The 13123-nt window shown below is 39.7% G+C and overlaps 1 protein-coding gene across 1 annotated transcript in view; it reads right to left on the reverse strand.

The window, feature by feature from the left end:
• The window catches only part of mon2 (MON2 homolog, regulator of endosome-to-Golgi trafficking), a 135487-nt gene that overhangs the window by 99916 nt on the left and 22448 nt on the right, over window positions 1–13123 (reverse strand). Inside the window, 1 exon segment of the mRNA XM_080436709.1 lies at window positions 5940–6003. Within this exon segment, the coding sequence (XP_080292835.1) occupies window positions 5940–6003 (64 nt within the window).

Consider the following 13123-nt stretch of genomic DNA (forward strand, 5'->3'; position numbering starts at 1 on the left):
ATTACATTATATAACATTACATTACATTACAGTCATTTAGCAGACGCTTTCATCCAAAGCGACTTACAATAAGTGCATTCAACATAGGTAGGGAACGAATTAAACTACTAATCACCAGAAGCATTTAAAGGGACTACACCATGAATGTTAACTTTTCCTTCTTTTTTGTGTGTTTTTGGTCTCCCCTACCTCTCTTCTATCCCCAAAAAATACCCCAGTTTGAACACTCAGGCTTTCACAGCAAATCTGGGGTTTTCTGTAAATTGGTCTCAAAACAGGCCAAACTGATTTGCACCCTGACGTGACGTCACGTCAGGGTGCAATCCATCCCGTGTTTCAGTTCCAATAATAATAAAAAGATTTTCTTTTTTTTCCCTTATTTCTTTTTTTTAAACTTTTTCCACACAGAACCAGGAGATAACATGCATACAAACTGGCTGTGTGGTATGTGGTATTGCAGGTGAAAGTGCTTTATAAGCAAGAGAGAAGTTAGTTGGAATGAGTATATCTGAGGCTTGATTTAGGCTCAAACCTTTTGAAAAACGTTTGAGGGACATAAACAATATGATATTAAATATTATTTTATTTTTTTTAATTCCTGGTGTAGATCCTTTAAGTGCATTCTCTTCTAAAACAAGCCACCAAGAGTATACCTAGCGCTAAAGTAAAAGTGCAGTATATCAGCTACCTACTTTTTTAAACAGATGAGACAAAATAGGAAAATCAACTGAGCAAGAGCTACAACAAATAAGTGTATCGAATAAACAAGATCCAATAAGACAGTAAAACAAGAGTTCGTACAACTAGTTAACAAGTAGGCAAGGCGAAGAGGAAGGGTAGTGTTTCCTGAAGAGGTGGGTTTTCAGCCTGCGGCTAAAGATGGGCAGTGACTCTGCTGTCCTGACATCAGTGGGGAGTTCATTCCACCACTGTGGGGCCAGAACAGAAAAAAGGTTGTGACCGTGTAGATCGGCCAGAAGGACCCTTGAGCGACGAGGCAATCAGTCGCCCCGAGGTGGCAGACCGCAGTGGTCGGGGCAGGGGTGTAAGCATCGACCATAGCCCGGAGGACACACAGCGGCCGTGTTGATTAGAGTACGACACATGCCATATCATGTACAGCAGCGTTTCTCAAAGTGGGTGTGCCGCGACGCAAGTCCAGGGGTGCCGCAGAATGCTTTGATAATATTTGGATATTTATCATCATATCAATATCACTTCAGTTTAACCAATGAAAACTCTCCATACTTGGTAAGAAGGACCACCAAACCTCCTTGCCAAAAACAGCCGATCTACAAGCTGGCGTTGTGAGCTTTTAGATCTGCTATTTTTTTGGTGAATGTTTCCCCCCAGAATAAGGATGCTGGGGTTCAAGTGGTTAAATGTCAAGTATGAAGTTATTTTCAATCTGTCCTAATGGAAACTACTATTCTCTCAAAGTTTTCCTCGTGACACATCCTGTATCTTAGGGGGAAGGATTTACATATTTATGCACCGTAATATGACATAAATGTAAAGGTTCTTTAACCCTGTAAGACCCGGATTCTTTTCAAGTTGTGATGATTCCTGGCTCTGTGGGGGGTATTTATATGCAAATATCCTGGCCAATGGCATTGTAAGACTAAACAATAGGAACCCAATGAGGATTTAGAGGTGAAAAAATGAAAAAATAACAGAAAAATAAATTATTTAAACTCCTTTCTTTATGAAATATAATTGTTGCTAAAAAAGCATCGCTGGGTCTTACAGGGTTAAAGTAACAATGTAATTCAGGTGTGCCGTGGATGAAACATTTTTGAACCACTGATGTATATATATATATATATACTGCAGCAGATACAGTATATCTGCTGCTATGCTCACGCACCTTTATGTCTTACCTAAGGTACATAGATATACTATGTGTAAATATGTAGATAAATAGTTTTTCCTTCCCTTTCTCTTATGGATATAACAAAAACCATGGGGCTTTGCACAAAAACGTATTTCACCCACAGGTTTTAAACCTGTAAACCTGTGATGTTACAATAAAGATGATTTTCCTTCTGCCACACCTTTGGGTTGACCTGAACTGAATATTTTTTATTGACATTTGTTAAAGTACACGGTGCAACAATGCAGTGTTGCAAACTTATGAAACACTGCAAACTTTATGGAAAATGTCTTCTATAATGACCGGAATAGGGACACAAAGTTTAAAGAGGTAAAGAAAAATCAGGACATATCGGCTGCATAATAGCCTCGGCTTGGACCTGTCAGAATCGATGATCTCAAACATGGTTGATTCTTATGACAAACTCTGAACCTGACCCTGTTGTTTGTGATTCTTGTCTGCACGTGTGTTTGTGCCTTCATGATGGAGTGTGTGTTTAAACTGTGAAAGTGAAAGTGTGATGTTGAGGCTTTTCACAATGTTAATGGTCTGGTAGAGTGTTCAAGCCTTCAGCAGTGTCAGTGCAAACGTTCCCACAGCAGGGCTCTTTTATAGCAGTGGTTCTCAAACTGTGAGTCGGTTTGGGAGGGTATCTGCAACATTTCTAAAGTGACAATTTAAGGACCTTTTTAAAACCTACAAAATGTCAAAATATGACCTACTGTAAGAAAGAGGGAAACATTTTGAAAATATTTCTTGGCCATTTCACAATATTTATCTGTGGAACCGAGTCAAACTAAAAGTAATGCCTCAACTCCTACAATTCCAAGTGCTTGTCAGAGTGAGGGTTCAAATATGATTATTTTTGAAAAGTTTGAGAACCACTGTTTCATAGGGCTGATAGTCCTTCCTTTGTGGTACATGTATATCTGGATCTGTATTTATCCTCAGGAATGAATCAAGCATAGATCAAGTCTTATCTTAGCAATATACTCTAAACAACACCTTCAGAGACACCAGATTGTTCTTTGATTAAAGCAAATATTTGATCAAGTGATAAGAGTCAATGATTTAATCGGGTACATACTGCATATGACAATGGTTTCCTTGTCAATGCCAAATAGCTGATCTACAAGCTTACAGCGTGAGATCTGCTATTTCTGAAACTTTTCAGACTATGATGACATGCTCAAAGCAGGCCAACCAGGTTGAAAATGGTTCAAAATCATAATTGCCGATACAATGATAAAAAAAAATCTAATAATGACTGATATATCGGTCAGGCTCTAGTTGTTTCTTAGAGAAGAAAAGTCATTTTAATTGTGTTTTCCCTTCATCATGTTGTGAAATGATGTTGTGAACATTGTTGGATAAAAAACAGGGCTCTGGGACTGAGAACGTCTGATGAGGAAACTAACGAAGCGGTGTTTGTTTAGCAAGTCATTTAAAACTTCATTATGAAGGAAAAACTTTGTCTAATTATACCAGCAACTGCACCACACACACACACCTGGAACCTCAGCAAACACTGAGCAATACAATCACACTCACCAATATACCAATGTGTAAGAAACCTTGTAGCTTCTCCACATTTCTTTTTTATATGTTTTAACCCATTAAGACCTGGAACACATCTGTAATTATTATTTTTTTAGCAAAAAAAGGCATTATTTTACACTTTGGCTATTCAAAAATAGCAGATCTACAAGCTCATAGCGCGGCACCGAGTGCCGCGCTATGAGCTTGTAGATCTGCTATTTTAAAAAAAATAGTGAAAATGTGTGCAAATCTTTGAATATACTATATATTTTTAACAACATTTTTAACTCAAATCTTTGCTTCTGGGGGTCCCTGGAACAACATATTTTAAGATGAGGGTCCGCGGCCAAATACATGTAATTTTGGGGTCCTTGACATGAAAAATATTGAGCACCACTGATATAGAAACATACGTTTTTCAGAAAACTGTTGGGATTTAGGAGACGTGTAGAATCGGCTTCAGGTCTTAATGGGTTAATCTATTTTACACTTCGTCATATGACAGTGTCACGGAAAAGTAGTGAAAATAGCTGATCTACAAGCTCACAAAGTGTTGCATCACAAAGTGTTGTGAGCTGCAGATCTGCTATTGTTGCCATCCTATGTTAAACTTGGCTTAAGGGAGGGCCGGCCGGCCGGCGGGCGGGCGGGCCTCCGACATCACATCATGTCACCATGACTCAGCCATAACCATATAAGGAGTTTTCAATGATGCTACGCCCAAATATGGTGTGCTGTGCTGTCTAACCTCAATGTGTCGTCACGGCATCATGCGCAAACAAATCACTCAGCATCCATATATGGGCACAAAAGGGGGCATGCCCATATATGGCCATATGATGACATTAGGGATCTCCATATATATGGGCATAACGTTGCGTTGCGTTGCGGCCCGAGCCTCTAGTTTTGGAAAAAACACATTTAAGCTTTTAGCCTATAATTACGAGCCCAAAACAGGGACGCCTGTGGGTTTTATAAATATTCAACCAATGGCAAGTATTAACACATTGAGTGCCAAAAACGGTCCGGACCATTTTTGAGAAGCTATGCGTTATTTTTTTAATATATATTTTTCCCACGTGGGGCGCTTTAACGAAACTTTGGGATCATCCAAGGAGTCTCTGAGAAGGAGAGGCCGGGTGTGGATCCATGTCAAAAATGCTTCCGGTCGTCGGCTCCAATGTTAACTCCTTGACTAAAAGCTTAATATCTCCATTTCTTTTTAACGTGGTGGAAGTGAGACGTTTTCGATGGGCGATCACTCTGCAATGGAGGATCGCGTTAGAAATATTATTGTTCCAGGCGTTAGTCGGGACCCTCCGCCGTCTCGCACGCACGCTTTGTTTACATGCACTTCCTCGTCGGGGCTTCTACAGCACGAAACACATCAGCGTAAGTGGATGGAAGATATGCTGGCACTAGATGTACCCTATTTTAATAAACCTCTGGCACACGATGTGTTAACAAGAGCTTGTGACTAAATAATAACCACATTGGAGCCATTTCCTGAAAAGCAGTAGTCGTGGACATAAAAAGGAATGTCTGCCTGTCAGCCACACCATCACACCACCACCACAGACAGACGGATTAAATCAATGGCACACAGATGCAGACGGTAGTTTTACAGTCACACACACGAGGCAGCAGTGAGTACTCTACCACTCACTGTGCTGTGCTCAGCATCTCTGTGGCTGGAAAAGTCTGAGGTGAAGGTCAGTGAGAACATCCTCTACTGGCTTATAAATATCTATACCACACCCATCAGTCTGTATCGTATGGTATCACGCTGATGCAAGTAGTGCATCTATCTACAGACTCACACAATGTCACTCTGCACATTCAATTGACTGTTCTACTTTTTGTTACTAGTGTTTATTACAGTAAATCAGTGGTTCTCATAACTTTTTAGTGCCAAGGAACGCCAAATTGATATGCATTTGGCCACGGAACCCCACCTGAAAACATGTTGTGCCAGGGACCCCCAGAAGCAAAGATTTGTGTTAAAAATGTTGTCCTTTTACAAAAAAAAGATTTAAAGATTTGCACACATTTTCAAGATTTGTCAAAAATAGCAGATCTACAAGCTCATAGCGCGGCACCCTGGTATCCCCTCAAGGACCACCTGGGGGTCCCCGGACCCCACTTTGAGAACCAACGTATTAAATCACATAACACACCATGTGCTTTAATAAAGACTAGAGGATGCCAAATGGGAACATCAGTACTATCGGGTCGGGACGGTTCTCAGATACTTGAAGGAGAAGACAGAGCTATCACAAAGATGGAGACGTTCAGGACCAGACATGGGATTAATCCCCCCGCCAGTGAGACATTTCATTTCACGGTGATAAAGAGCCGTCTTTCACCCGGAGAACGAGCTCATTTTCTCTCATCTGCCTGCAGTACAGTGACACGTTCCACCTTTATGAATAATAGTGGTCCCATTGCTTCCTTGGAAATGGAGTGAAGAGCAGGCATCATCTTGGGGTGTGTGTAGCTCTGTTCAGCGCTGTCTGCCATCACTCACCTGCTAATATGTCAGAGCTCCTGGCCGCGATGGTCTTAATCTTCACTATGCCCGACTCTGCAGCCTGGGGGGAGAGAGAGGGGGAGGGAGAGAGAGAGAGAGAGAGAGAGAGAGAGAGAGAGGGTCATTGTTAACACCAGCTGTTACGCATATGGAAGGGTGGCGATGGGTGCACCATCACCACCAGTGGTGGAAAAAGTACTCTCATTTTTTTACTTAGGAAGTACTGCAATCTGCAATGCAGAAATACTCTGTTACAAGTAAAAGTTTAAGAGATTGTAGGAATTAGGAAAAGATTCAGGTTGGGGTTAGGGTTAGAATTGAATTATGCACTTAGAGGTTACTGTATAGGGGTTGGGGTTAAGAGTTAAACTTGATTTATACTTTGTTGCGCACCGGTGTCTAACAAAGAAAGTAGCCTCTCACTTGTGAGCTTATAGTTAAAAAAATGGCAAAAGAAATGAAAAAACTGGCGTTGATATAATCACCGTCCTAAAATGTTGATGTCCTCAAAAGTGTATTAACACATTAAGATGTGGAACTCATCTGTGTCACTTTAGATTTCTTTGGCTATTCAAAAATAGCAGATATACAAGCTCATAGCGCGGCACCGAGTGCCACGCTATGAGCTTGTAGATCTGCTATTTTTGAAAAATCTTGAAAAAAATGTTTTTAGATTTTTTTCAAAAACCGTTAGGATTTTGAAAACATTTTTGAGAATTGCCTCAGGTCTTAATGGGTTAATACGACATGTGCGTGTGTGTGTGTGTGTGTGTGTGTGTAAGAGAGAGACAGAGAGATGTAAAGCATTGAACGCAGGACTGTTCATCTCTCTACAGGTACAGTAGCACAGGGCCTGTCAGGACGTTCTCTGTGGTACCATCGCACACCCACATGCTGCGATGCTTTATATGACTTCAAATCAATAAATCACGCTTATTTTACACTTTTTGAAACGATTACGATCACTGAACCATTGTTTAAAGAAAACGTGAAAATAGCAGATCTACAAGCTCTGTAGATCTGCTATTATTTTAACTATTTTAGTACGGCACCATTGCACAACAAAGGATAAATAAAAGAATAAAGGATTTGGTCGATTAAACAAAAACGAAAATCACAGCATATTCACTGGACTCTCTGATCAAAGCCTTTCCAGTGGTCTATCAGCTTTCTCTTTGTCTAGTTCGTGTAGATCTTCATTCTTATGGAGCTTTTAATCTTTTCCTCGATTGTCTTTCTGCACTTCTCCTTTGTCACAGCTCTTCATGTGGTTCACTTATTTTTTTTATGAATAAAATGTAATTTTGTCCAATCTGTATGGCAGAGTATGTTAAGGCGTTAAGACCTGGAACACATCTGTGTCACTTTTTGATTTGAGCAAAAAAAAAGCATTATTTTACACTTTGGCTATTCAAAAATAGCAGATCTACAAGCTCGTAGCGCGGCAGATCTGCTATTTTTGAGAAATCGTGAAAATGTGTGCAAATCTTGGAATATATATTGTTTAAAAGCGAACATTTTTAACTCAAATCTTTGCTTCTGGGGGGTCCCTGGAACAAAACATTTTGAGATGGGGTCGGCGGCCAAATACATAATAATTTTGGGGGTCCTTGACATGAAAAAGTTTGAGAACCACTGATATAGAAACATACGTTTTTCAGAAAACTGTTAGGATTTAGAAGACATTTTGTAGAATCGGAACCTCAGGCCTCAATGGGTTAAGCCAGGGATAATTGACGGCGAGCCGGTCATCGCTGAGAAATAAACCCAGACAGGGTGACTAGAACCCTGATGCGATAATCTGATAATATTTTTTTTATTTCAAACGATAAAAAAAATGCATTGTGAGCTTGTAGATCGGCTATTTTCACTACTTATGAAATAGGGCTTAATAAGTGGTTATTTCATCGAGCTGAAAACGTATAGGGAAACGCTGAAATACCAAGGCCTCTCGCTCATACAGTCCTACAAGACCCCCGATGCGTTTTTCACATCGTCATTGTCGGGCAGAAAAAAACTCTTATCTCCATATTCTAACGTGTTGCGTTTTTTCGTAGATCACTTTCATTTTTTTTTTTTGTCATTTTATCGTCTACTCAGGCTTTTGTGAGCCCCCCAGACAGTTTTTAAGGTGCTTGATTTAGTATCCATTATAACTTCAAACGGGGGCCGTGTTAATTTTTTTAATGTATTACATTTTTTTCATTTTCCAAAACAAATATTTAAAGGAAATGAAAAAAGGAATGAAAAAATACTCGCGTATTAGGAGGGCAGGGTTAGTCACCAGAACCAAGGACGGGTGTTTTTGACGAATCTAACATGTTAAAAATGGAGTTTGAAGTTACAATGGGTTTGTATAGGAAGGGGGCGTGTCTGATAAAATGAATATCAAATATCGAAATAGTGAATCAAGCAACTTAAAAACTGTCTGGGGGGCTCACAAAAGCCTGAGTAGACGATAAAATGACCAAAAGTTTTTTTGAAAGTGAAATATCCCTTTAACGCCTTATTTGATCGAACTACAGCACCACACAAAAGCCCACAAAGCGAGGCGTTTTGAGCTTGTAGGTCTGCCCGCTTTTGAATTTGAAGCTCTGCCATAAGCGAGACATTGAGTGAATAATACTCAAATAGCCGGGGTTACGTTTGTAACCTATAGTTTGGGATATATGAGGTTTCCACCCGTGTTGATTTAGTCGACTAAAACTATGACGAAAAATGTTCGTCGACTACCTTTTTTCACTGACGAAAACGAAATAAAAACAAAATAAAAACTAAGCTATGATGACTAAAACTAAGACTAAATATATTGACAATTTCATCAACAAATAAAAACTAGACTAAAATGTTAGTGAGGGATCTAGTGGAGAAGAGATATGAAGTCATTTTATGTTTGGTTGCGCTAGGGTGTGCATGCTGAAAATAGCCGATCTACAAGCTAGCTTGTAGATCGGCTATTTTCAGCATGCAACCGAGTGTAAAATCAGGCATTACAACGTTATCAAGGCACCGCCAAAATGCATTTTAATTTATAATCTTATGATATTTTGTCGACTGAAACTAGACAAAAACAAAAATATTTCAGATGACAAAAATATGACTTAAAACTAAAATGGAATTTGATTCAAAAGACTATGACTAAAACTACATCAAAATTTGCTGTCAAAATCAGCACTAGTTTCCACCCAACAGAGACGATATAGATATTACATAGTCTGACCCCATCCCTAGCATGCATAATACGCTGTCTAACAAATGACTCTCTCTCTCTCTCTCTCTCTCTCGCTCTCTAGGCAAATCAGTGATAATAATGTCAATGGTCGATAATGTCAACAGCTAAAGAAAACACAGGCACAGTTCTGACATTGAGTCATTGTTTCCCCTGGCTGCAGCCGTTTACAGCTGCTGTCCCATATGGTCGGGAAAGAAGGCAATCCATATTAACTCAGTGTTGAACAGATGGATAGATAGACACTAGGGGTGTGCCGATATATCGTCCCGCGATATATCGCGATACGTTTTCGTGACGATATGTATCGTTTTGAGAAAAGAAAAAAAATCGTTTTTTATTTTTTTTACAATAATAATAATCAGGCATGCAAACAGCCCCGAGGTGAAAAGGGTGACAATATGTTGTATTTTTTTCGGGTCAGGTGTCCCACTATTGCCCTATTTGGATTCAAAACGGCTATTGTAGCTGAAAAGCTACAAGTTCGCATATCTGAATAATGCAAAAACAGAATTATTTGTTTGCATTTACTTTTTTTCTCCCCCATATATTTTTCATAATAAAAAAAGTGCGTATCGTATCGTATCGAAATCGTATCGAATCGTTTGGTGAAATTAGTGTATCGGCACACCCCTAATAGACACCGCTATTGATCCCGCGGGGGGAAATCCAGGCGCCAGAGACAGCACAGCAGTAAAGGTTACAGATACCGGGCAGAAGTAGTACAGCATACAGACGTACGTATACACCCTATACCATCATCCTGCCTGGTGCAGAAGAAGACAACGTCAATGATAGTAATAGTAAAGTATACGGACATGTCCAAAAGTGTTACTTTTCGGGATTCAAATTCAAAAATAGCAAAAAGTAGCAGATCTACAAGCTCGAAACGCGTCGCGATCTGCTACTTTTGATGCTTTTGTGTGACGCTGTACTATGATCAAGTAAAGCGTTAACTCATTCACTGCCAGGCTTATTTCAAGCTTGTTGATCCCTGTGCCACAGGCAGGAAAAATGGAAAAATGTGATTTTTTTCTCCGTTTACATTTTAACATTGAAGTGGATGGAGCATTAACTTTTTGAAGTTAAAGTCCTAGTTCCTTTGAGATAAAAATAATAATAATAATTTTAAAAAAAATTAGGTGACGTCAAAAGACGTCATTGGCACTAATGGCACACTGAAAACGGCCGTCAAATTGGCACTCAATGAGTTAATTTACGAAAAAAAAACACAAACAGTTAAAATATGGATGTAAAGGTTGACCCAACGGCCAAGGCTCCAAAAAGTGAAAAAGTCTAAGAATACCATTTATGGTGTTTTATTCTTCCCAATGCAGCATTATGTACAGTGGAAAGGCCTTGAACAAACAAAAAACACTGAAGACCTAACTTACCAAAAAAAAAGATGAAAGGCAAAATAAGAACACTAACAGCCCAACAGACAAGATCACTAAACCAAGTACTAAACCTACATATATCACTTCAATTTTACATATATCATTTCAGGAACCACATCATCATGATAACATAACATAACACTGTCCATTCACACAGTCTTCCAAGCCGGCTTGCTGTTAATTGGAAGCAGCTGTGTAGTGAATGCATGTTTGCTCCTCTTTAGTCTATAGCGCACAGGCTGCCCCGTGACAATGGAGATAAGGGGTTTCTGCCCGACAGCAACAATACACACAATAAATGACAATAAATAATAGTTAAGTATACTATACACCCTTATACAATCATCCTGTCTGATGCAGTACAAGACAGGGAGAAGCAACGTAAGCCTGTAGTTATGAGTTATTATGACATCAGCACAAACCACATGTAAACGTAACAGATGACGACCGAGTGGATGTTTACAACGTCGTAGTGCTGCACAATTAATCGAAAAAAGATCGTGATCTCGATTCAGACACCTATGCAATCTCATTTCTAAATTATGACGATTTATTTTATTATTATATATTTTTATATATATATATATATATATATATATATTATTTTTCTTGCTTCTGAATAATACCAGCTTGCAATGTCAATCATACCTAAACGATGTAAAGCAAAAAATAAATTTAACATTAAATTAATAAATATATACATATAAATTTAACATTTTTATATTTAAAAGAGAATCGTGTGAGAATCGTGATCTCAATTCTTATGGAGGAAAATCATGTTTCACATTTGAGCAAGAATCGTGCAGCACTACTTATACTGTAATGGACTGACACAGTTGCTATGAGGGTCTTTCAAACTGTAATCACCCAGTTTCTTCAGAGAGCTAAGACAGGGGACTCCACGGACTCTTATTTAACTGTATAGGCTCTATGCACAGCAGCAATATTATAAAGAAATTGGTCCACTTCCTTCACAGGTTGTTACCAATGATGCTAATGAAGGCTCTGTTCCATTCTGCTCAAACAGAGTCAGGGTGCTGATATTGTTGCATGTTGGCTCACTGGAAACACTCTGCTACACCAGTGGGTCTCAAAGTGTGGTCCAGGGTCCCTCATGGCTCCTTGAGGGGGTTATAAATGGCCCCTTGTGGGTGTGTAACTCTGAGAGTGTACAATTGGAACCAAATGGACCCGTAAGGGTCCATTTGGTTCCAATTGTACACTCTCAAGAGTTATGGGGGTCTACTGTGCTACACTAAATGGAACAGAGCCTCCATTCACTGCCTTTTGCTATTATCTTAACTACAGGTTTGGGCTGCTTCGCGGCCCGATCAGCTACATCACAGCTACGTTGCACCAGTGATCCAACTGATATGGCCATATATGGAGATGTGCAGTAGGGTGGGGTGCTGTGGCTAAAATGTTAAAATGTACTTTTATATTAACTGTACAATATGTAAGTACATGGAAGATGGGGAAAGAAGCCTATAGGTATTAGCCAGAGCACTGATCATCAACAGTCTGTGGCAAGTTTGGAGGCAAATGGAGCGATCGTGTGCTGACCAACCCCGGACGTACATTGGTGGTCATTTCAATTATATAGTAATAATAATAATATAATAATAGTAGGGATGTTGTTTTATGCTTTTGCTTTTCTTTTTTTGCTTTATTGTTAAATTAGTTGTACTTTTTCTGTAATTGTATTCTTGCTCTGTAAAGCACTTTGAGCTGCATTTCATGTCATGAACGGTGCTATACATACAAATAAAGTTTATTATCATCATTATTATTAGAATAATTGTTAACACCTGTGAAGGAAGTAAGGAAGAGGCCCAATTTCTTTCCAACATGGCTGCATGTGCATACTAGACCCCATTGAGTTGGTTTCCCTGTGCGTTGGAGCCGGCTACAATGTGACCTCCGCAGCAGCATGCGTGGCATTGAACAGTACAGTACAGTACAGTACAGTACAGTACAGTACAGTACAGTACAGTACAGTACAGTACAGTACAGTACAGTACAGTACAGTACTTCTATAATCAGCTGTAATCATCTGACCTACCACAAGGGCGCGCCCGCACTGGGGGAGTCAACAACTCATAACCTTTTGAACCGCCCAGTTACTAAGCAACCGGTGTGGTGGGCCGGGCAGCACAGAGAAAAGGCACACTAGCCTAGTATCGCCTCTCAGGAGTTATGTTTAACCACTCACACACAAACTGAGTTTTTTTGTACTTGGACCGTTTTTTCCCCCGTCGATACCAAATCTGTTCGCCAAAAGAATAGCCGATCTATGAGGCGTTGTTGTGAGCTCGTAGATCGGCTATTTTTGGGGGCGAATGTCCCCCTTCCGCCATGAAAATGGATGCTGGAGTTCAAGTGGTTAAAGTTAATCTTCCAAAAATGCAAGTCTCTCCCTCTTTCTCCTTTGTTCCTTGCATGGAGCCAAAGGGGCTTTGCAGGAACACAACACACACAGAAACCCAAAGCACTGAAACTCTGCTGTGTCAACTTTACATGTTCCCAAGGGAGGAGATATTAATACAGCCAATAGA

This window comes from Gymnoscopelus braueri, assembly GCF_963280865.1.
Source record: "Gymnoscopelus braueri genome assembly, chromosome: 9".
Classification (NCBI taxonomy): domain Eukaryota; kingdom Metazoa; phylum Chordata; class Actinopteri; order Myctophiformes; family Myctophidae; genus Gymnoscopelus; species Gymnoscopelus braueri.